Raw genomic sequence first — 25,011 nt, 5'->3', positions numbered from 1 at the left:
TTGCTAACTTCAGTTCTCCTAAAGATATTGCTGAGGATTTGTGGATTAGTTCAACATTCACACACACACACACACACACACACAGCGCTACATCTTTGCAAACTACTTAATACCAGAAAAGAAGGCCTAAGGATCACTGTGTAAGAATTCTGGGTAAATTAATGTTGCAAGAGAATTTTCATAATAAAATAAGAAAAGACACATGGAAGACTTTGAGAAGAATAGGCATAGGTTCCAAAGAACCTACACCTATTAGCCATTGTTACATTCATTAACTGTATTAGTTCACTGATTTTTTCATACCTCACTACTTTCCAGAAAAGATATAAGCAGCTCACAAGGATGCAAAAAATATATGGAGGTATGGAGGGAAGAAAGGACAGAAAAAGGGAGAACATAAAATGGACCCAATAATAAGTGACTAGAGCTGGGCTCAGTGGCTCACACCTGTAATCTTAGGGACTTGGGAGGCTGAGGCAGGAGGATCACTGGAGGCCAGGAGTTTGAGACCAGCCTGGACAACATAGCAAGACCACATCCCTACAAAAATAAAAAATTAGCCAGGTACACTGGTGCACACCTGTAGTTGCACCTACTCAGAAGGCTGAGGCAGGAAGATTGCTTGTGCTCTGGAGTTCAAGGTTACAATGAACTATGATTGCACCACTGCACTCGAGCCTGGGTGACAAAAAGAGACTCTGTCTCGAAAATATAAAAGTTGATTAAAAAGTAATAATAATTGGACCCAACAACAAACACATAGGACATGCTCATGTCAACATGTGCCACATGTCACAGGAACCTTATTGAAACCTCTAACAGCCCTATAAGGCAAGCACTCATTATCCCCATTTTATAGATGAAGAAACTGTGACTTAGCAAGGCCAAGTAACCTGCCCAAACGGTGCAACTGGTAGGTGATGGAGCCGGGATGGCACCCAGACAGCCTGACCCTAGTGCCCACTCTCAACCACCATGCTCTTCACATCCTCAAAGCCGGGAGATGAGGCTGGAGGCTTTTAAACTCACTCCAGGAAGGACTGCATGTGGCCCTCCTCACTGCCAGCTGGAGAAGGGAAGCTGGTTCACGACCTCACAGAGTCCATGAGATGCAGACCGCCCATTACTCAGAGGGTCTCCGACTAACTCTCAAACCAGGCGGAATTTCTCCCCAAGACCCCTAAAGAGCAAGCTGAGAAAGTGCCAAATGCGCTTCAGATCCAGGGATGGTTTTCAAACGTGATTTCTTAGGGTGTCCCCATATGGGTTTAGTATAAGTAACTCTAAGGGGACCATACTGGCGGGTCAGTTACTCAATTGAATGGCTTTATCCGGGAATGATTTTAAAATAAATGAAAGGCACATAAATTAAATGTTCTCCAAGCATTTTTATTTCCAACTGGGGACAGGAGGAATGCTGCTCTGTGCCCATAGTTAAACACAGACTGAGCTGGGAGTGGCACCGACCACCCTCCTGTGAAAACTCAGTGACCTGACAGGAGCCCAGGCCTGAAGCCACACAGAGTGAGCCTTGCAACTACCCACAGACAGGGACAGGAATCCCCTCAGAAGACTGCTTTAGGAAGAATCACAGATCTCCAACGCACAGATCTACAGATGACGGAGATGCCGAAGTTCCTCTCTATATAACACAGTCACAAGGGCTATGAACTGGAAGATATTTGGGACAGGTACAGCCACACTCCTGTCTTTATGGTAAAAAACACAACTCCCTTTGGACAACTATCTTTTTTTAAAATTTTTTGTTTGTTTTTTGAGACAGGCTCTCACTTTCTCACCCAGGAAGGGCTGGAGTACAGTGACACAATCATGACTCAGTGCAGCCTCCACTTCCTGTACTCAATCAGTCCTCCTGCCTCAGCCTCCCTAGTAGCCGAGACTACAGGCATGCACCACCATGCCCAGCTAATTTTTCAATTTTTTGTAGGGATGAGGTCTTACTATGTTACCCAGGCTGTCTCAAACTCCTGGGTTCAAGTGATCTTTCCACGTTGGCCTCCCAAAGCGCTGGGATAACAGGTGTAAGCCACTGCACCCGTACCTTCCAAGATGAAATCTATGCCAAGATAACCAAATCAGGTAACCTATCAAAGGGCATTGCTATTTATAAATCTGTTTAACACAAGAAGCAGATCCTAAAAATAGTAACTATTATTTTAGAATGCTTGATCCACAGCTATTGTTTCTGGCAAATTGGATCAGCCAGTCCAATTGTTTGGGCCACTCTTTGAATGAAATAGAGAAGCTGCTCTTCAAATCCCAGCAGCACAACTTACCAGCTGCAGGCCTTGGAAAAGTTACTTAACTATTTTGTTCTTCAGTTTCCTTTTCTGTAAAATTAAAATAAAGTCTCTGCCTCACAGGGATGTTGAGAGAACTTAATGAGTTAATACGGGCAAAGTGCCCAGATCAGTGCCTGGCACATCATTTGCACTGTATTGTTACAAAGCAGCATGGTCAGGGACTAGAAAGCGTTCAGCTTTGAGTTCTCTACACCAAGATGCACACATACACCTCCCCCTAAAGGAACAGCATGCAGGAAACTCTGCAGTGCTCCATCAGGAAGCGACCTCCTGAGGAGTGCTCCATCAGGATGCAGTGCTCCATCAGGAAGCGACCTCCTGAGGAGTGCTCCATCAGGATGCAGTGCTCCATCAGGAAGCGACCTCCTGAGGAGTGCTCCATCAGGATGCAGTGCTCCATCAGGAAGTGACCCCCTGAGGAGTGCTCCATCAGGATGCAGTGCTCCATCAGGAAGTGACTCCCTGAGGCTCGCAGAGGGGCCACGGCCCAGCTGCCCCTGAGCTTCACAACTCTGCAATGCCAAGCAGCGCTGCCTCGAGCATTTCCGTGTGTTTCTCCCGGTGCACAGATGGACAGCTTGAATTTTTAAATCAGAGAACTCTTCATGGGAACCAGTCAGAGATCTAGAGAAACCCAAGCAGTTGACCTCAGTGTGTAGTGCTGGAAAATAAGATTCCCCAGAACTGGCCAAAACCTGGGCCACATTCATCAGGTTGAAACATCTGGAGATTTTGACCTCAAACCTGCCTATGAGGGGATCTAATGGCCAATTTCAGTTGTCCTGTAAGATTTTCCTGTAGCTAAGCTTCTCCAAAGCAATGAGAGGTTCATCTCTCAAGGCCATGTGTGAACATGTCTGAGTTGTTTTGCCCACAGCATAGATGCAGCTTTCTGACTACCAGTAATGGAAGGGAAAACTACATGCTAGAGATAGGTTACAGTCACCGGGACCCTTTGCAGTTTAAGTCCATTTTGAGTTACTTGAAATCCACAGGTGAGCTAGCTGGGAAGCATCCCCAGGAGACACTGGAGGCAACTTCTTTGCCAACCACCAGCAGGCAGGGCCCAACCAAATTGGAAAGCCCCATGGCCACTTCCTGCTCCTTAGCTCCTAACCCCCGAGCCACAGTGTAAAACGATAACTCGGTCATGCCCAGGGCCAAAACAGGAGGGAAGTGGTTACTTTTTCCAAATCCCAAAAACCCATTCTAAACAGGATCAGAAGCCCAGAAAAAGGATAACAGCAAGAGAATGAGTAGTGCTGCCCCCAGGGCGCATATATCATAGGATTTCTCCAGATTTATTCCATGTGCTATAATTTGATATCCAGATTCTATTCATGAATGAATTTGTTCAGAGGAACCCATATAAATGAATATGCCTATTCCTAAAATGGTGTCCCATTGGGAAGCAACGTTCCCCTTCCCAGCAACTCCAGAGGCAGTGCCATCAGGCCCACCACTGATCTTCATCCTCCAACACCCAAAGTGACAAGCCCTGATGTTTAAAAGACACGAAAAATTACACTGTGGCTCCAAACCTACCATAAATGTCCTGTCAGGCTAATGCAATGTAAAACTTTTCAACCTTGCTTTGGATCAAGTGCCATTTCCTCAGTTTCCTCAAATTTTATGTATTCATTTGTTTATTTATTTTTCATTTTTTTAAAGTCAGGGTCTCACTCTGTCACCCAGGCTGGAGTCTAGTGGCACGATCATGGCTCACTACAGCCTTGAACTCCTGGGTTCAAGTGATCCTCCCACCTCAGCCTCCCAAGTGGCTATCACACCTGGTTAACTTTTAGTTTTTTTGTAGAGACAGGGTCTCGCTATGTTTCCCAGGCTAGTCTCAAATGACCTCAAGTAAAGGTATTTAAGGATATGCACTGTCCAGATATTACATTACTCTATTACATATTATATTATGTTTCATTATATTATATTTGAGCGTACATATGTGTGTGAACATTTACATATATTTTTTAATAGAATTTCCAAAACTATCACCCATGCCCCCACCACACCTCACAATTTGGCCACCTGAAACTACTCTCCCTTTCCGAGACTGAACACATATGCATATGTCTCCATGCTTTTGTTCTTTCTCTTCTTCCTGTTTCCACTTCCCTACCTGGCACCCTCTTCCTCACCCACTCTCTGTGCACCCCACCCCCATTGCCCCTTATGAAAGGCAGAGCCTTTCTATATCATTGACACATTCCCTGAGAATGTAAATGATCATAAATAACATTCTTTGAATGTCTTCCATGTGCCAGGTGCTGTCCAAGACTTTGGAGACACATGGGAGCCTCACACCAGCTCTGTGCCAGCATATTGGCATGGCCACCCTCCTCTTGTGGATGGAGAAACCGAGGCTAAGTGAGGGGAAGCAAACTGTCCCAATCACACAGCCAGCAGTTACGCATGCCAGGTTCCAGGACCAGGGGCTCCAGAGCCCTGGCTTTTACCGCCTGGTCATGTGGCCGGCACAGGTGCAGCCCGACCATAAGTGGGAGTGGCAAGTGTCCCTGAGAACAAGGTTACCAAGGTTGGCAGTCCATCCCTTCCTCTGAGAAGGACGCGACACATTCTGTCAGGCAGTTTCCTTAGAAGTATCACAGTCTGGGTTAAATACCTCCTCCCTCCTTTTGAGGCAGATCTAGGAGACCGGAGAACTCGTCCTCTGTTGCACCAAAAAGGAAATATTAAATTGTTTGTTTGTAGGGGAAAATCCTTGCAGTACAACCCAGAATTAATAATTTAGTACAAAGATTTCTTAGCTCCTCAGGCAGAAGCTCTAAAAGTGCTACAAATTGTTATTTTGATTGCTTTAATGGAATATTTCCCTGGAAGCCTGGGCTTATTTGCCTGTGTAATCTGTAGCCAAGCAAACAGTAAAAACAGAGAAAGCCTAGGGAAGAAAAAGTTCCCAGCAACTCCCCAGCGCAAATGCTGCATCACTGCAGGTCAGATAAGGCCTGCTGGTCTGTCTCTCATCCCTCCCACCAAGACCATTCTTAGCCACTCTGTCTCCCTGCGCAAACTCCCTCCTGCCTCCTCTCCAACTCCTTTCCTGCCCAACCCAGCCCTCCCCACCTGAGCTTTCCTGATCCCTTTCCTACCATGACCCTGACTCTCTGCCCTGCAGAACCTCTGATGTGGCAGAACGCTCCTTAATAATGATAACAATGATAATAAAGGAACATTTGGAGTACCTACTATGGGCTGAACCTTCTGCCAAACCTCTTTATGTGCATCTCGTTTAATCAGTATAACCATCTACAACACAAGTTGTTGTTTTTTTTGTTTGTTTGTTTGTTTTTTGAGACGCAGTCTCACTCTGTCGCCTAGGCTGAAGTGCAGTGGCGCAATCTTCGCTCACTGCAAGCTACGCCTCCACCTCCCGCGTTTACGCCATTCTCCTGCCTCAGCCTCCCAAGTAGCTGGGACTACAGGCACCTGCCACTGCGCCTGGCTAATTTTTTGTATTTTTAGTAGAGACGGGTTTCACCGTGTTAGCCAAGATGGTCTCGATCTCCTGACCTCGTGATCCGCCCGTCTCGGCCTCCCAAAGTGCTGGGATTACAGGCATGAGCCACCGTGCCTGGCCAACACAAGCATTGTTATTATCCCCATGTTATGTATGAGAAACCTGAGGATAAAGCAGTGGTAAAGCCAAGTAGGTTGGAAATAATAACTTTGTACACAAAGGAAGAAAAGCTCATGTTTGTTTGAGATGTGATGGTAACCAGTGTTCTCAAAGCTAGGAATAAAGGAAAAATCACATAGACTCCAGAGGTAAGCCTACGTTCACTTTTATTACCACAATCTCCCAAGAGATTACGTGAGCTCAAAACTAACATAATAGGTTGCAAAGTCACAAGCAGGTGCTTCTGAAGCTTGTGCTCTTAACCACGACACTATACTACTTCCAGCAGTCCTCCAGGCATGGGTCCCTGACGCACTCCCCAGTAGAAAGCACAACTCCGTCCTCTCCCCAGGCCTTTCTGGGCCAGGCATGGGGTCTGCACAATTCCATGCCATTGCTCACCACACCATCCTACCACAGCATCTCCTCAGAATTCCGCATTATCTGCCCAAGCCAATCCCCTCATATTGTGAGTGAAATGCAGCCATTCCTCCTGGCAGATTCCCCCTTCCTCGGGACCTCCCACCACTATCTTCACCTACCTTCAACATCCCTAAGCAACACCTCTTTGACTCCACTGGCCTTAGTTTCTATTCCACAGCTCCAGCCCCATGGATGGCCACAGATAGGACCTTAACCTGAAATTTAGAACTCGTCTAAGTCCCTAAATTCCTTCTGAAAGCTTGTTTGTCATCATATTCCTTTCATGCTCTCATCCTGATGAGCCGGCTCTTGCCAGGAACCCTTGAACTACTATAATCAATAGGTAGATAAAGTTATCTGTCCTCTTGGTGAGCCTGAAATGAAAACATCACCAATTCTGTTGCCCTGACCCAAGAATGGTCTGCACCTTCTTAAAAGCATTGACACTGAGCTGTACTATGTGATGGTCTTCAATAAAGTCACCCCATTTGGTTTCACAGCCAAGACATCGGGAAAGAATCAACAAATTTATCTTTTCTCCAAAATAAAAGAGAGGAAATGCAACCACACACATCACAGGATGCCAAAACTCAGAGCTGGAAGGGACCCTAGTGGTTACCTCTTCCAAGTCCCAATCTGACACTGGAAACCCCTCTTCAGTCTTCCTCCCAAGTGGCCTCACTGCCCACAGCAGACACTCTCAGTGACAGAGGATTCACAGCCCAATCCGCATTTAGGCAGCTCGTTGCTTGGAAGGCTTCCTTCAACTGAGACGAGAGCTGCCTCTCTCCAATTTCCACCTAAATCCTGGGTCTGCCCCTTGGAACTACAAAGAAGTCTGCTTCTGTTCCTTCTCCACAGGAGCCCTTTTAGATCAGATCACATTCTTGTGTATCCACTGAGTTTTCTTTTCTTTTTTTTTTTTTTTTGAGATGGAGTCTTGCCCTGTTGTCCAGGCTGGAATGCAATGCCGTGATCTCGGCTCACTGCAATCTCCACCTTTCAGGTTCAAGCCATTCTCCTGCCTCAGCCTCCCAGGTAGCTGGGATTACAGGTACGTGCCACCATGCCTGGTTGATGTTTTGTATCTTTAGTAGAAACGGGGTTTCACCATGTTGGCCAGGCTGGTCTCGAACTCCTGACCTTGTGATCCGCCCACTTCGGTCTCCCAAAATGCTGGGATTACAGGCGTGAGCCACTGCGCCCAGCCATGAGTTTTCTTTTCTATAGGCCAGCCAGTTCCACTTCCTCTACAAGTTCCTTATAAGACACATTTGGGGGTAGGGAAGTAGGGTGGTAGGGTGGTATAAGTAAGGGGCAGGATAAATGGGCATTCATGGAAGTATTCCTTCCATGTGTTCAAAAAGCAAATGTATTCTCTAACTGTTGTCCTTTCATATGTCTATTTTATTAAACTTGTTAATTATGTTGTGCATATCTTCCAAATATCCTTGCCAATGTTTTGTCAGCTTTATTTATTCATTAACAAGAGGGGCATTTTAGTCTCCCCAAAATATCATGGGATTTGTTCATTTGTTCATTGACACTTTTTGCTTTAAATATTTGAACACTGTTGCTAAGTGCATACAGATTCAGGAGTGTTATATTTTCCTATAAATTGTTCTTGTTATCATTAAGCAATAATCCTCTTCGTCTTTGAGCATACTTTGGGCCTTCAAGTTTATATCATCTGATAATGAGATTAATCTATCACATTTTACTTGGTTAGTATTGCCTGGTCCGTATTTTCCTGTCTCAGTCCTTGCAACCTTTCAGTACCATTTTGTTTTAGGTTAATTACTAAAAACACCACATTTCTGGCTCTTGGTTATTTTACATGTCTTCTATTTATCTTGCAAATCCAATCTATTTATCGAGACTACTCAAATATTTTTATTTATTTCTATCCTCTATTGTGTAATTTTATATTTTTAATTTACCTTTTTTCTCCCTTACCTTCTATTGGATCCACTAAGTATTCTAAATATTTCTTTTTGCTGCTTCTGGTTTGCACATTATGCATTCTACTACCATAATTGTTACCCTTTGTTATCTTTAATTTGCTCACCTGCATCCTTGACCTAACCCAGCCTAAGTTTATCAATATATCTATCTTCCTCCTATGAAATGCAAAAATCTTAGAATGTTTTAACTTAGATAAGCGTCTTCCCAATCTTACATATTATTGTTGCCTTTTTTTCTACTTTGCTTAAAATCTCCGAAACTATTAATTATTTTTACAGGTGATATTATTTATTGGACAAACCTATTTAGATTATTGTTCATTTATCTATGTATTTGGTTACCATCACTTCTTAAATCCCATTCTCTCCTTTTGTATTTCGTATCATTCTTGTAGGCAACATATGGATGAGTCCTTTTGTTTTTTAAATATGCTCTGACAATCTCCCTTTTTTTTTTTTTTTTTTTTGAGACAGAGTCTTGCTCTGTCAGCCAGGCTGGAGCACAATGGCGAGATCTCAGCTCATTGCAACCTCCGCCTCCCGAGTTCAAGTAATTCTCCTGTCTTGGCCTCCCAAGTAGCTGGGATTACAGGCACACGCCACCAGGCCTGGCTAATTTTTTGTATTTTAGTAGAGACAGGGTTTCAATCTTTCCAATGGTATAGTTAGACCGTTCACATTCAAAGTGATTATTGATATAATTGGATTCATATCTACTATGTTTGTAACTTTTCTACTTGTTGAACTTGTTCTTTGTTTCTTTACCTCCCCTCTTCTTCCTTCTCTGGTTTCAACTGAACGTGCCATACAATTCCATTTTATCTCTTCTGTTAGCATTTCAACTATATTTCTTTTTTTTAGTATTAGTACTTTCCCTAGAGTCTGCAATATACATTTATATCTAATCTAAGTTCACCTTCAAATGATACTATTCCTCTTCAATCGTGTACCTTCTGATAGAATATTCTCAGTTCCTCAATCCTGTCCCTTAGGACATTGCTGCCATTCATTTCACTTATCCATATGTAATAAATCACTCCATACATTGTTATTACTTTACACAAACAGTTACCTTTTAGATCAATTAAGAATAGAAAAATCAAAGGTCTAATTTTACCTTCATTAATTCTTTCTCCAACTCCCTTCTTTCCTTTATGTAAATCTGAGTTTCTGAACTGTATCATTTTTCTTCCTCTGGAGAAACTTCTTTCAACATTTCTTCTAGGCCAGGTCTGCTGGTGATGAATTTTCTCCATTTTTGTTTAACTGAGAAAGTCTTTATTTTGTCCTTTACTTTTGAAGTAGAATTCCCCATGACATAAAATTCTAGGTTGGTGAGTTTTTTCTTTCAACACTTGTAATATGTCCCTCCACTCTCTTCTTGTATGCATGGTTTCTGACAAGAAATCCACTATAATTTTTATTCTTGTTTCCCTATAAGTAAGGTGATTTTTACCTCTGGCTTCTTTCAAGATTTTCTCTTTGTCTTTGATATTCTGACATTTGAATATTATATGCCTAATGTAGATATTTTGGTGTTCTCTGAGTTTTCTGCATTTGTGGTTAGCATCTGTCACTAATTTTTAGAAATTCCCAGCCATTGTTATTTCAAATATTTCTTCTTCTTCCTTCTCTCTTCTCCTTCCGGCAACCTAATTATAAATATGCTATGCCTCTTAAAATTACCCCACAATTCTTAGATGTTCTGTTCTGGTTTTCTGGTTTGGTTTTGTTTTTTTCATCCTTTTTTCTCTTTGCTTTTCAGTGTGGGAAAGTTTCTATTGTCTTATCTTCAAGCTCCCTAATTCTTGGTTTAGCTGTGTCCAGTCTAGTGATGAGCCCATCAAAGAAAATCTTTATTTCTGTTACTGTGTTTTTTATTTTTCTTTTGATTCTTTCTTAGAGTTTCCATTTCTCTGCTTACATTACTCATCCGTTCATGTATTTTGTTTACTTTTTCCATTATAGTCCTTAACATATTAATTATAGTCATTTTAAATTCTCTATCTTGGCTGGGCACAGTAGCTCACACCTATAATCCCAGCACTTTGGGAGGCCAACGCAGGCTGAATACCTGGGCTCAGGAGTTCAAGACCAGCCTGGGCAACATGGTGAAACCTGGTCTCTACAAAAAATACAAAAATTAGCCAGATGTGGTGGTGCTGCCTGCACTCCCAGCTACTTGGGGGGCTGAGAGGGAAGAATCACTTAAGCCTGGGAGGTTGAGGTTACAGTGAGCTGAGATCATGCCACTGTACTCCAGCTTCGGTGACAGAGCAAGATCCCATCTCAAAAAGAAAAAAGAAAAAAGAAAAAATTACCTGTCTAATAATTCCAAAGTCTGAGTCTGGTTCTCATGCTTACTTTGTCTCTTCTTACTTTTTTTTTTTTTCTTGCCTAATATTTTGTTGAAAGTTGTACACGATACATGAAGTAATTAGACATATTAAGGTTTCATGTTAATCTGGCAGATCTCAGTTGTAACTCTGTACTCTTACGACTTTCTAGATTTGGGAGTAGCTGTTTGCTCTGTGACCTCAGTTCTCTGATAAGCCAAGAAAACGTGTTGATTTTCCTTTTGTTCAGCTTTACTTCTTATTGTAAAGATCAGAGTGATGGTGTCAAAACTTCACTTGTCAGAGCTGAAACTGCAAGTCTCTCGTACCTTTCTTATTGAAGTACATGATTTAGCAATTCAGCAAGAGTCTGTGAGTGGTAAACTCTCCCTGCCATTATCTGAAAATGTCTTTATTTGCCTTCACTATTAAATGATCATTTATCTGAGTACGAGGTAATTATTACTATCTCTGAACACTCGAAGATATTTTCTGTTGTCTTCTGACTTTTAACAATGCTAAAAAAAGTGCCCTGTCAGTCTAAAAGTTATACTGTCTCTCTGGTTGCTTGCATAATTTTCTCTTTGTCTTTGATGTTCTTCAGTTTCACTGAAGTGTTGCTTAGATGTCTGTTTATTTTTATTTAACTTGCTTGGGATTTAGCATGCTTCTTCAATCTAATGATACATGTCTTGCAACAGTTTTGTTCCATAAACTCTTAGCTATTATTTCTTCAAATATTGCCTCTTTTCTCTGTTTTTATTTTTCCATACCAACTATTAGGTGTATGTTGGACTTTCGCATGATATTTTGGTTTATCTCTTACCTTTTTCTCTCATATTTCCCAACTCTTTAGCTTTCTATGTTGTGTTCCTGAGAATTTCCTCAGCTCTGTCTCTTCCCAAATCACTAATTTTCTATTCAGCTATGTCTTATCTGGTATTTAATCCATCAGTTGAACTTTTAATTAATTCTGACCATCATAATTTTTATTTCTAGAAAATTTAATTGCTTCTCTTTCTAGTCTGTTTCTTCTTTTTTCATGGCATTTTATTCTTTTATAATGGTTTTTAGTCTTTTTCATCTCTTTAATCATTTTCTAATCTCTTTCAAATTGTCTGTTATCTTGGGTTCTTGGAATACTCATTTTCCTGATTATGTCTCCTAACTTTCCCTCATTTTCTTGGGTGGTTTGACATTTTTAAATTGTGAGCTTATTTAGTAGTTATTATTTATTCTGTAGACATGTTGTACATACTAAATTGTGGAAGGATCCAGATGAAATTTTTTTATATGCATCTGCGAGGCATCTCAGGGATTTCACTAATATACATCCAGTTTTTATGTTATTTCTATTCTTGAATTTTTTAGAAAGTTTTGTTTTTCTCTGAGTCCCATGTAGAATCACATTTCCCTACTGCCTCCTTCAGCCTATAGGTAAAACTTATCTCGTGCCCATTTCATGGAAAGTGCAGCCCTTGCCGGTTTCTAGTTTTTTGCAGGAGCTTTGGTTCCTACTCCCATATATCACACAATTCTAGGGCTACATCTTTTGTCTCAACATCAGCATCAAAACCCCAGCCCCTGTTCACTACAGCCTATATTGAGAACACATGCCCTGGGCCACCAGGACATTAGCTCATGCACTTAAAGTTCTGGTTTTGAGCTGCCTTTTAAGTTCCAACCGCTGAGGAGTTCCCTCTTTTTCTTTAAAAAAAAAAAAAAAAAAAGTATATATATATATATAAATATATACATATATATAATGCTTTATTGTTTTATTTGATCCAGTTGTTTGCAATAGGAGAGCCTACGATAGCTCAGACTTTGTTATAAGAACCAGACATCTATGTTCTTTTTAAAAAAATAATTCATAAAACAATAAATGTTTATTTTTATTTTTTTTAAGAGTTTTATAAGTAGCCGACTTCCTTAAGTCAAACTTCCGACACACCCTCAAAACAAACATGGTGTAAGACCAGAATTATCTGTTCTTTTGTCCTTTTTTTTTGAATTGCAAATATTGGATAGCCTTGTTTGAGGGGAAACATCTCTACTCAAAAGTCAATTCTCACACAGTACCTTTGGCTGCATCAATTGCTGTTACTTTATGCCACATAACACAGCACAGGTGGTCCATGTCACTGACATGTCATATCTGTAAAAATTTCTTGGATGAATGAATGAATAAATGAATGAAAGAACATCCCAGCAAGGGGCAGGCAGCTCTTTGACAATTCACTTGTAATCTTTAAATCCCACAAACACAGAATTTGCCTGTCATCAAAAAGAGTAGAACAGACAGAAGGAAAAACTGTAAACAAGTCAAAATAAAAATAAGTGACGGATTTCCCATTTGTCTTATCACTCACAGAATGTTAGAGCTGGAATGGATCTCAAGGATGACCCAGGGAAATCTCACACCCCAAATGCAAAACCCATGACCCAGAGTGACTAGCCCAAGAGCCATCACTAAAGCCCAGAACCCCACGCTTTTCACTATGGCAGCTTGCCCAGGATTCCCTCAAACATCCCCCACCATTACAAAGCAGGGACGATTTTTATTGGGGAGCCGTCCTTGTGCTTGGTCCACAGGAAGACAGACTACTCAGCTGTTTAGAAAATATTTCACAAGCTACTTAGAAACAAATGGGCATCCCCAGGCAATATTCTTGGCAGCAAAGCAAGTGAAGAAGGCTGAGGTCCCATAGAGTCCATGTAATTTTCATCCTTGGATCACTTTGAGATGATGACAATAGAATAAATAGATAAAGGGAGAGTATGGCTGATCTAGAGGTACCCAGCACTTCTAGAGATCTAGGGAGCAACAATTCGGAATAATCCTTGTGACTATCTCATTCTGAAGGCAAAAGAGCGTACAAGTTAAATCTTCAGCAGCTCAGTGTTCAGGAAGGTATTTCTACCTCCTCTCCTCCTGCTGGGAACAACTGGGATGAGAAGCCCTGTCCCCTGCCTCCACCCTCTTATAGCTCCCTGCCATGGGAGGAGTCACTTATCCCACTGGTCAGAGCCCAAGACATGCAGTGAGCTGTGCTCCCTGGTGGGTGGCATCACTGTGCCTTGTGACTCAGAAGCCTTTCTCTGGAACTTCAAGCTTCTACATTTTTCAGGCTTCCCATAGGAAGGCCCAGTTAAGTCCCATCTCTCAGTTCCATCTTCCCCACCTGCAACTGGGTGGGTAAGCCAGGGAGGGTCTGCTCTACAGGGCAGTCAGATTGGGAAATAATGTACCAGAAGCTTCACTTAGGTCTCCTCTAAGGGGTGCTTAATTTAAAGCTAAGTGGTGCTACCCAACTCAGGTTTTCAGAGCCCCTATAAATGGTTGGGAAGGTATGGTGTGAGTATTTGGGTTCTTGTTCAGTACCCAAATCAGTACCTTGTCCATTTTCGCTAGGCTGGCAACCCTACAGAGGAAGAATAAGAAAGAAGATTCAAAGCTCCAACCAAACCCCAACTCTTCCTATCCACAAAAGCAGAGCCTTACAAATAGTGTGCCAAGATATCAAACCCTCTTAGCCTTTGGATGACCAGGGGACATGTGGGAAAGCTAAAGCCTATAGGCCAGTTGCCTCTGGCCACGAGCATCCTGTTTATCCCAGTGTGTGATGCAAATTCTATGTGTACTATGGTAAGTGGGAAGTCCCGAAAAAAAGCACATCCAGCCTACCATCTCCTTCTTTAATCTCTAAAACATATGACTTCTCCCTCCCCAAGCCCCTACCTACCAAGCCCCCACCAGAGAAGTCAATGCAAACTACGAAATTCGTATTCTCATCAAGAGTTGAGCTGATGCAGTTGATGATGACCACTGGAGGCACCTTCCTATAGACTGAACCTTTTCCACCTAAGGAGGACATTTTCCCAGGGGTACCCTTTGGGAGGCAGGAGGTCTCAAAGCCCCAAAGCGTATCTTCCCAGAGCATCAAGCTGGAAAATCTAAGAAGAGCTACCCGAGAGGGTCTGGGATTTTTCTTAGTTTAGTTGGGCTATCAGAAAGGCTGCTTTCTTGAGCCACATGGTCACAGTAGCCCTGCCCCTGTAGAAATGCACTGATTAGCCTGTGGGCATCACACTTATCCATAAGACAAGCTCTATACAACCTTCTGCAGGGCCTCTAAATGTGCTACTGAGGACCGTGATCATTGCCTCACTGGTCTACCCACTGAAAGCCCATGTGAAAATTTCCTTCCACTCTAAATGTCAGAAAAACAAAACAAAACAAAAAAAACCATGGCTTCCATTGAGGAACTGGACTCTTCTCCACTGGCGGACAACGAGAAGAACACAACTGATTCCATTTCCCATTTTGCTTTGACCATCAGGAAGCTCAGAATCAAATTCAAGCTAATTCTAGGAACTATGGGGGCCTGGCTGGAGATTTGGGGGGTTGGTGGAGGGAAGTGGGAGGAGGTGGGGGAGCAGAAGGGAAAGGAGAGAAGTCGTGCATGATGGGGCTACATTTCCTGGGCAATACTACAGACTGGAGAGAAGCCAGCCCCAGGCAACCATCTTCAAGGGTACAGCAATGTCGCTTATACCCTAGAAACAGCCTCCTGGTCCCCCAGCCCTCCAAGTCTCCTTACAGCTGCAAGAATAATCTTCCACTCTGTGTTGGATTGGATCCTGATACTCCCTGGTCTAAAATCTCACAGAGGCCTCTCTTTGCTCTCAAGATAATACAATCCAAGGCCCTGGCCCCGGCACACAAGTCCCCTTGCATGCGGGGGGACTTACACGTCCCCTCCCACCTCACTAACACCACATACCACTTTCTGCCACTGTGCTGACCAGCCTACCCCTCCCCCATGGGACCTGGCCCTGAACTCCTGGGCAGAGGAGGCCAGATACTGTCTGGAGGCAGCAAGGCTGACAGCAGCCACCAGTATCCTGGCCCTGGCATCTTCACCAGAACCCCAGCCCTGCTCCATGCACTAGAGAAGCTGGAATCATCCAATGGCCTCCCAAGACCCTGCAGCCCCCACCCCTTTGCTGCTCAGGGCCATGGCTCCTGCGATGCAGACTGACCCTCTCTGTCCACCCTAGTGAGAATTCCTGGGGGGAACTGCCCTCCAGTGCCTCTCCTGGTGCTTCAGTGTAAAAGGTCTTCTCTACCCCTTCCCCTCTTCCCACCAAACCCTTCTCATTCTTCTTATCTTAGAATCATTCTTTCAGGTTGGAAAGGTGTTGGCATTTAGATAATTAAGCTCTCTGGATTCTTAAACTTCTAAAACCACATATATGAAAATGGATAGATTCTACTTGCATGCCTCCAGCAACGGGAAGCTCACTACTTAACAAGGAGGCCCATTCCACTGTCAGAAAGCTTGGGCTATTACTGAGTTCTTTTAGCCTGTCTTCTTCCTTGCTCACAATCTCAAGCCTTCTCTTCATCAGACCAAATGGCCCAAATTTCTCCAGTCATGCTTCCTATGTAAGAATTTTCAGTTGGCTCTTCTGCACAAACTACTTTGTCTGCAAAGAAGGAGCTTGGCCCTGAGCACAGCCCTGTGAGGAGAGAGGCAGGGTGAGAGGAACAGAACCAGCTCAGAGGAGAATGGGACAGTCACCACCCTAGACTTCTGTTTATGCTTTCTGAGACCACACTGGTTCATGTGGCAGGGCTGGCACCTCCTAACTCATGCTCAGCTCCTTGCATGAGAAAATTGAACCCCCAGGTTGCATCGCCAGGAAACTATCCATCTCTAAGAGTCAGTGGGTAGCCTGTGCTGCAACTGGGGGTATCCCAGTGGCTGGGGCTCTGGAGCCAAGGACCTGGCTTATGATCTTGGCCCCACATTTACTGTGTGCCCTTAGCTAAGTCACCGTACTCATCTCACCAAACCTCAGCTGTTCTGTCTGCACAATGGGGATGATAGGAGTTGTGACTTGGTAATGAGGTGGGGTAAGTGACGGTCTTCTCAGAACAGAGCCAGGCACACCGTAAGCAATGAATACACAGTAGCTACAGCAATTACTACAGCAATCAATAAAACCCAATGCATTTATGAGCTCAGATAAGAGACAAGTTGGTGCAGGCCAAATTGGTGCAGGGTCAGTGAAGGCCTCACAGGGCAGGCAGGACTCCTCCAGGGCCTGGACAGGGTAGGTTTTAGAAACAGGCTGAAAGAATGTTCCAGGCAGGGAAACAGTGAGCAGCAGTTTAGAGTGTGAGCCACAAAATTAAGAAAGTAATAACTGTAGTACCTGTCACCAAACGTGCTCAGAGCCTCACCTGGGATTCACACGTTCATGCACATACACACGCACACACAGGCACACGCCAGTCCTGGGAGAGGCAGGGCCATGGGCAGCAGCCCCCTTGGACACAGAAGCGGCCCAGCCTGTGTGGGCAGTGAAGGGTCAGGCCTGGCCACAGCCCAAGCGTCTCGTGAGCAAGCAGAGGGACATGGGGATGGTGAAGGGGTGTGATGGGGATGGTGAAGGGGTGTGATGGGGATGAAGGTCTGGGGTTGGGGTTTCAAGTGGTGGGAAACCATGAGGGACTTTTATGGGAGGCGGGCTTCAAGAAGAAGGAGATCCAATGGTAGTCGCAGAAACAGGACAAGGCAAGAGGTCCCAGTGAAGGTTGCTTCCAAGGTGAGCAGAATAATCCAGGCCACAGATCCCAGGCTCTGGGACACACCGCCCTCAAAGCAGTCACACCTCACCTCTGCGTTCCAGCCCTCTGCGGTTGGGGTGCCCTCCTGTTCCTCCACCCCACTGTACCTGACTTCCTTTCACTGCCCCCCATTTCAACCATTCAGGCCCCCCTGCAGCTCTCTGCCCACACCTGCGTTCCTCCCTTTGCACAGTCCGTTGCCTGTGCTGCTCCTTCGGCCTAGAATGTCTTCTCCAGCCAGCCGTCTGCTATCGCCACAGGGCCGCATTCTGCCCTTCCCTCAAGGCACCTCCTCCAGGAAGCCTTCCCCTTTCTCAGCCTGGCCCACCTGTCTCCCCACCCCCTCCTCTCCTTCTCCCCTCCTCATGGTGGGATATAGATCCACAATGAAGGAAAACGAGTTCCCTGAAGAAAAAAAGCACGTCCTCTTTCTCCCCAGGGTACCCAGCCGTTTTTCTGCCTCATGGTCGAGGTTCAGGCCACCCCTGATGACCAAGCTCAATCATGCTCAGAAGCACAAACCAGCCCCTTCCCAGGAACAGGATGCCCACAGGAGAAGGCAATGCTAGAATCCTATTCGGCCTACCAGCCTGGAGAAGTGCCACCACTGAGAGGGCAAAGCAGCTGATGACAGCAGGAGGCATTTCTGGTGGCTATCTCTGTTAGACAAGGGACAGACCTTCTCCTGGTTTAACCCCCTGTGACCTTTGAACTTCCTGGGAGGTCAGCAGCTCATCCCCTTCCCCAGCTGTCTCTCTGTCTCTGGCCCAATGGGAGGGAGGGCCCTGGCCCGTTCCATTTTGCACCCGTATTGATCTGTTGGCAGCAATGGGCTGGATAATTAGCCAGGAATTAGGGTTTCTATTACAGCCAGGAGGCTGCTCCAGCTGATTTATCACCTGAATAATTTACTGTGATTGAAAGGAAATTAAAATGAACTCCATTTGACAACTGTGAGCTTTTATGGGCTTTAGTGAAGGCTCAAAAGCCAGATTAATAGCCTGGTGTTGGTTAATAGTCTGCCGAGAGTAAATACGGCAGGCTGTGCTCCACGGCCTTCCTGTGGCGGCCGGAGGAGGGACCCGCTGCCACCAGGAGCGCTGAGCCGACGACAACGTCAATGGGAGTTTTACTGAAACAGATTCCACTGCTGGAAACATACACACACACGCACGCACATACACGCGTGCGCACACACACACTCACCACCAGCAGCTTTATTTTCTTCTCTTCCTCCAACATGATTTTTACTCACTCCACGTGTAGGGAAAAGAGAATTGCTTTTTCAAAAACCATTTTGAAAAGGAAGTGTTTCACTGCTCCAGGAGTGGTCAACATTAACCCCTTCCACCCATGGCAAAGGGTTTACTACGTTTCCCTATAAAAGCCAGCAGCCTGGGCCCACCCACCCAGGTAGATCCTGGCGGGAAAAGCTGCAAGGTGGGGCAGGCTCCGAGCTAACAGCAGTAACTGTCAGGACCCCTGCCTGGCCCCAATGAGGAATGTTCTTCCCATGGGGGACAGGGTGGGAGGATCTGGGAGGATGTGGCCTCTCCAAACCTATGGCAAGTTCTGAGAGTTCTGGAATGACAGGCAGACTCTGACTGCAATAGGCCAGGTCTGGAAATCAACCAGCCAGAAAACTGGCCCCTGGAATCATCCTGGACCTGGAGGCCCATGGAACCATCTTGCATGAGATGAAGACAGAAGACCCTGAGATGAGATTCCAGCTCTGCAGTTCAACAATCTCAGAAACTCCCTGAGTAAACAATCTGTGAAAAAAAAGTTCCAATCTGTATAATGGGGCTCCCAAATCGTGCCCAGCCTGTTTGGCAGGCATTTGCCTTGGGGGTCCAATGAGAGGATGGACGTGAACTGAACGCTATGGTGTATAGGTGAGGAGGATCGCTGTTGTCATGTTCGGCTTCAGTTGTTGCTGCTGTTCTTCTTGTCATCATCAAAATCATGATTACTCCTACCACAGATATGGAAACTGAGGTCCAGAAAAACAGTGACTTGCTCAGCAGGGCAGAGCCAGGACTCAAATCAAGCTTCCCGACCCCAAGGCCAGTAAGTGCTCTTTCTTCCCCACCAAGCTGCTCAACGAAAGTGACAGCAAGGCCCCCATCCAGGGCACTAGGCCACACAGACACAAACTGAGACAGCTCGATCTGCTCGAAAATGGAAGAGAAAGCCAGCCTCCGTGGCCAGCACCTCAGGCCCCCTTCCTGTCACCACCGCCATGCCACGCTGCGGCTCACAGGCAAGGCCTGTGGAACATTCACCTCTCAGAGAGCTAGCATGAGGGGCCCAAGGAACCTGTACCCTTGACGCACATCCCTTCCCAGCCTGCGGCCCCTTGCTCGGGCGTCATTTGTCCTAAGTGATTGGGAATCGGGCGCGAGGGTACGTCATTCATAGTCCAGTGCCTGTGTGTGTGTGCAGGGCAGCCCCGCCGCCTCACCTTCCATCTCTCCTCATTAAGACACATTACAGGGAGGTGAAGCAGATTAACCAGAAAACACTGGGTCAGTCATTATCCCGCCACACAGTTCACCTGCAGTCACCGTCTCAGAGCGCACAGTCAGAGACAGGCCTGCAGGCGTGCCCGCTCATTCTGAAGGACACTGGAGATGCTGAGTCCTCACAGAGTTTGTAATCAGGTCTCCTCCCTATCAGACCCTATCTCTCCATGAGCCCATGGGACCTGTCCTTCAAGCCCCCCATCCAACACTGCCCCCTCAGTGCCATTGTCCATAATGCTCCCAACCCAGGTAACGTCCCCCTCTCTGGCTGACACCTCATAGGGCCCTCTGAACAGTCTCTCTTGTCCTGTGGGCTCTGAGTCCACAGCACACTGCCCTTGTGAGACTGGGCAGAGCTGATGAGCACCTGGCACTGTGCCTGGCTCTCAGCCCACGATCAGGGAAGAAGTTAGAGGAGTGGCACATGAGCAGGTGAGTGAGTGAATCAATGGGCGGCTTCCAGACCACTCAGGGATGAGGCCCTGCAGTCTGCATGGTCTTCCTGGGCACTCTGAGCTAAAGCAGCTATGGTACAGATTCTGAGTCTCCATGACAGTCATGTGAAACACAGAGGGAGTCTCGCACGAAGTGTCTGCGTTAATTAGGGGTTCTTAGAAACATTTGTGCTGCAGAAGCCAGGTGGAGTGCAGAGGCCTGGATCCACTCTCTTCCCCACTCACTTGCTGGGTGACCTCAGACATGCCCTGTCCTCTCTCTGGGCCTCTAAAAAAACAAGAGGATTGAAATCTTGCCTCTGTGGTTCCTGTTACCCCTAAAATTACATGATCTTGTCAGCCATTAGAAGATAAACTTTCTGGCTGGGCGCGGTGGCTCACGCCTGTAATCCCAGCACTTTGGGAGGCCAAGGCGGGTGAATCACGAGGTCAGGAGATCGAGACCATCCTGGCTAACATGGTGAAACCCCACCTCTACTAAAAAATACAAAAAAAACTAGCCAGGCATATGTGGCGGGCACCTGTTGTCCCAGCTACTCAGGAGGCTGAGGCGGGGGAATGGTGTGAACCTGGGAGGCGGAGCTTACAGTGAGCAGAGATTGTGTCACTGCACTGCTGCCTGGGTGACAGAGTGAGACTCCATCTCAAAAAAAAAAAAAAAGAAGATAAACTTTCTGGCTGGGCGCAATGGCTCACGCCTATAATTCCAGCACTTTGGGAGGCCAAAGCGGGTGGATCACCTGAGGTCCGGAGTTCAAGACCAGCCTGGTCAACATGGTGAAACCCCGTCTCTACTAAAAACACAAAAAAATTAGCCGGGCGTGGTGGCGGGCACCTGTAATCCCAGCTACTCAGGAGGCTGAGGCAGGAGAATCACTTGAACCTGGGAGGCGGAGGTTGTGGTGAGCTGGGATGGCACCACTGCACTCCAGCCTGGGCAACAACAGCGAAACTCTATCTCAAAAAAAAAAAAAAAAAGAAGAAGATAAACTTTCTTCCACATTCTGGAGGGAAGGACAGGCCACATCCAGGAAGGTTCCCTGATCCAGTCCCCTCTCACTCTCTTCCCGTGTCGGAGAAAACGTGCCTTCTGCCCTCTCCCAGAAGGGCTCTGAGCAGAGAGGGGAGGGTGCTTGTGATGGAAACAGATTCTCCTCCCTGAAGCCCAGGATCTAGAGTGTGTGGGGGCGGCTATGCCCAGCACCATAACCGTGTCCTACCCAGCGGAGGCATCACTCGACTTGCAGGAGAAAGACTAACATCCTCACCCCAGTCTACAAGACCAGGCCCACCTCCCCAGCACCACCCCCCGCTCATCCCTGAGCCACAGCCACACCCGCTCTCTCCGTTCCTCATTCCTGCCGCCTCCCTCTCAACTCAGGGCCTTTGCACTTGCTGTCCCCTCTGCCAGGCACTTTCCCTCCACCCCCACACCCCTTCTCCTTGCTCCCTTCAGGCTCAGCATAAATACCTTTCTCCCAGGAGGCCACTGTGGCTCAGCCTTTCCTTTAGGCTCTCAGAGAACCTCAGACACCTCCTCCTCAGCACCAAGCACACCAGTAACCCATGACCCTTCAGGAAATTCTTTTATTGGGATTCTTCTGAAAGTCTGTTAGCTCCCTGAGGGGAGGTCCAAGCCCATCTTGTTCACTGATGTGACCCGGTGCATGGCTCCATGGCTTGTACAAAGTAGACACTCATCGTATTTGTTATGTGAATGCATGTCTTGCAGGATGGCCTTAGGTAAGTTGCTCTGCTTCTCTGGACCTTGGTTTAACCCTCTGAAAACAAAGTGGCTAGAAGGTCTGCAAGAGCTCTCACAGAAACTGCTCGGACACAGACAGACTGTCACAGACAGGTGGCCCCAGAGGCCCTGCTCTTCCCTCACCACCCACGGTTCTCTCCAGCACCTTGCCTCTCCATGGGAGCTGTGCAGGGAGCCTACACTATTTGGAATGACTTTTTGGAGAAAATTCAGAAGCATCCTCTAATTAGCATTTAGTGGAAGCTCAGTGCCGCCAGTTCTCACCACTAGTACCAGCGAGGAAAGTGCTGGGGAAAGTTATTGTCTGTGGGGTCTCTCTGGTTGGCCCACCAGGTGGGAGCGCTTGGCGGTCCAGAGCCATGTCTAGCCTGCAAGGTTACCTGTCAAGCCCCTGGCACACACTGGGTGTCAGGAAATAGTCTTATGAATTGAATCTGGTACTCCAGGGACGTTAGTTAGGCCTCAGGAGCCTCTCACTGGGCCGAGCCTCGTGATCCCATCTCTATAGTCACAGGTAGTGACTACTCCGCCCAGGGTATAGCAGACAGCCAGTCAGCCAGGGCTGGCCCTCCTGCTTTCTCCCTCTCTTGCAAATAACCCAGGTGGGAGTTTGTGCAATGAGACATTTCTTTATCTCCAGACTCTTGGATTCAGTTACTAAAAGCATGACAGGGTGACCCGGTGAGAGGGCAGACAGTGGGATACCCGCCTGCTCCGTCATTCCATTGTTCATGGCCAGTGAGCCCCCAGGCCACGTGCTGGTTACATATTTCCACCATCACCCTGACTGACAAGATAATGACCCAAGACCACCTTAAGTGTCCCGGAAGATCTTCTATCCAGAGAGTCCTTGGAAAGGACATGAGAGCAGCCAGAGAAGTCACCCACCCCCCGGCTGGCCAGCGACTGGAGCCCCAGACAAGCCCTCCCGGCCTTGTGGGATGTAGTGACTGCCCAAGTTTGGCCAAGAACACTGAAGAGACCTCTCTGAGAAGAACCTGGTGTGCCCTCACCCACACCCCCCTGCCAGATGACTCTGCCTTCAGGAAAGTGGCTGGGCCGGTGTGGCAGTGGTAGGTGTGGCGGGCATGCATCACGGGGCGTACCTGTTCAGGCTTGATGGGCTCTGTGGTGGTGAAGATGTCTGAGTAGTGCTGCCTCTCAAACACGCGGTCCAGCACCTCCAGCTGCTGCTGTGTGAACAAGTCTCCCCGCATCTGCTTCCGGAGGAAATCTCTGCCTGGAAGTGAGTGGCCATTCGGCACCGGAGACTCCTGAATACCTTTGATGAGCAGGAGAGAGGAAGGGTGAATGGAGGTTATACATGTTGCTGAAGAAAGGCAGGTCAGACCCTGAGACTACGAAGAGGACCTAACCCCAACTCCCTCCCTGACCAGAGAAGACACCGGCAGGTAAGGCACCGCCTTGGCCAAGGTCACCTGCTTGGTAAGTGCAGGGCCAGCCTCCCGAAGCCATGTGCCAGGGACTGTGCAAAGTCCTTTTGACATGCATCATCTCATCTAATCCTCATGATGACCCTCAAAGTAGGTTATTCTCCCCACTTTGCAGATGAGAAGATTGAGACCTAGAGAGATTTATTGGTTTGCCTGAGAATTCGAGCTTGGGTTGACCCGCAGGCCTAGTCATCAGGTGCTCCCGCCCCTCCTGTCCTAAAGACACTCCTGGGAGGTACAGTTTTCCCCAGAGTTGAGGTCCTTACCCTGGACATTTGCTACCACATCATGTGATCGGTCAGTGAAACACTGTGCTGGGAAGACTGTAGGAAAACGGGACTCTCATACAATTCTGGTGGAAGTGGTAACAACACCTGTGCTAGACAAGTCGACAAATCTGTCAAAACCATAAATGCACTTTCCCTTCAATATAGCGATTGCACTTCTGGGAATTTATTTTACAGCTCAACTTACACATGTGAGAAGTGATGTATGTACAAGGTTCTTGTAGCAAAAGACTGGAAACAACCCAAGAGTTTATTTGGGGGCGGGGGCTGGTTAACACAGCCAGGCATACTTGCATAATGGAAAACTGTGCAGCCGCAGAAAGGAATGAGGCTTCCTTCTGTGAATTGATATGAAAAGATCTTCAAGATACATTGTTATGTTAAAAAATAAAAAACAAGGTACAGCACAGCATGTATAATGTACAACCTTTTGTGTAAAAAGGAAGAAAATAAGACTATGTGCAATATGGATGTCTCCAAAGGATATATGAGAGACATTTACAGTGGTTGCTCATTCAGGGAGGTAGGAAGTGAGTGGGTGGAGGTGAGGGGGAGAGACTTTTCACGGCATGTTTTTCTTTGGTTTGGTTTGGCTTCAGAAGTTTAAATGTACTGCCTATTACAAAATGTAAATTAAGTAAGTATAAGATTAAATTCCCTCTGTGTTCTGTATTGTTAGCTATTCACACTGTAACAGTCTCCGGTGATGATGCTTACATGTCAAAAGAAATATTATGAATTATCAATAAAGAAACAAATGCGATGAAATATCTTCTGTTGAGTCTCAAGCTGGAACTGTTCAAAATAAAATCAAGCACAGAGGGCAAATGTTTCCAGCGAGCAAATGGCCTCACGGGGTACATCATTCCCCAGGCTCTCTGGAACCACATTGCTCACACAAGGCTGACCAGAGGCTTTTTGAAACCCAGGCCCAGAGGTGAGGCATCTGGGACATCTTCCTGCAGTCAGGAAGCCCTGGGGAAAACCAGCATGGGTCTGCTCTCATGCTAAAAGGTGCCCTTACTCAAGGCCTTGTCTGACCCCCGCCCCCACCAGCACACTCCTGCCCTAGACTGGACTTCATCCGTCATGGCCAGCTCCCATTCATGTGAGGAATGAGGCCAGACTAAGGAGCATGAAGCAGTGGGATGTGGTGTCACCAAGACTCAGCCAAAAGTCAGTGCTTCAA

General features: G+C 46.3%; 1 protein-coding gene across 2 annotated transcripts in view; it reads right to left on the bottom strand.

Moving 5' to 3' along the window:
* PAX5 (paired box 5) overlaps positions 1-25,011 on the bottom strand; it is a 199,264-nt gene that overhangs the window by 108,336 nt on the left and 65,917 nt on the right. For both annotated transcript variants that reach the window (XM_005581286.5, XM_015436980.4), the window contains exon 6: positions 23,188-23,363. In XM_005581286.5, the coding sequence (XP_005581343.1) occupies positions 23,188-23,363 (176 nt within the window). The remainder of the gene's footprint in view (positions 1-23,187; positions 23,364-25,011) is intronic.

The sequence above is a fragment of the Macaca fascicularis genome, chromosome 15 (assembly GCF_037993035.2).
Source record: "Macaca fascicularis isolate 582-1 chromosome 15, T2T-MFA8v1.1".
Classification (NCBI taxonomy): domain Eukaryota; kingdom Metazoa; phylum Chordata; class Mammalia; order Primates; family Cercopithecidae; genus Macaca; species Macaca fascicularis.
Note: the sequence above shows the minus strand (reverse complement) of the source record. Positions and strands in the feature narration are given on the sequence as shown.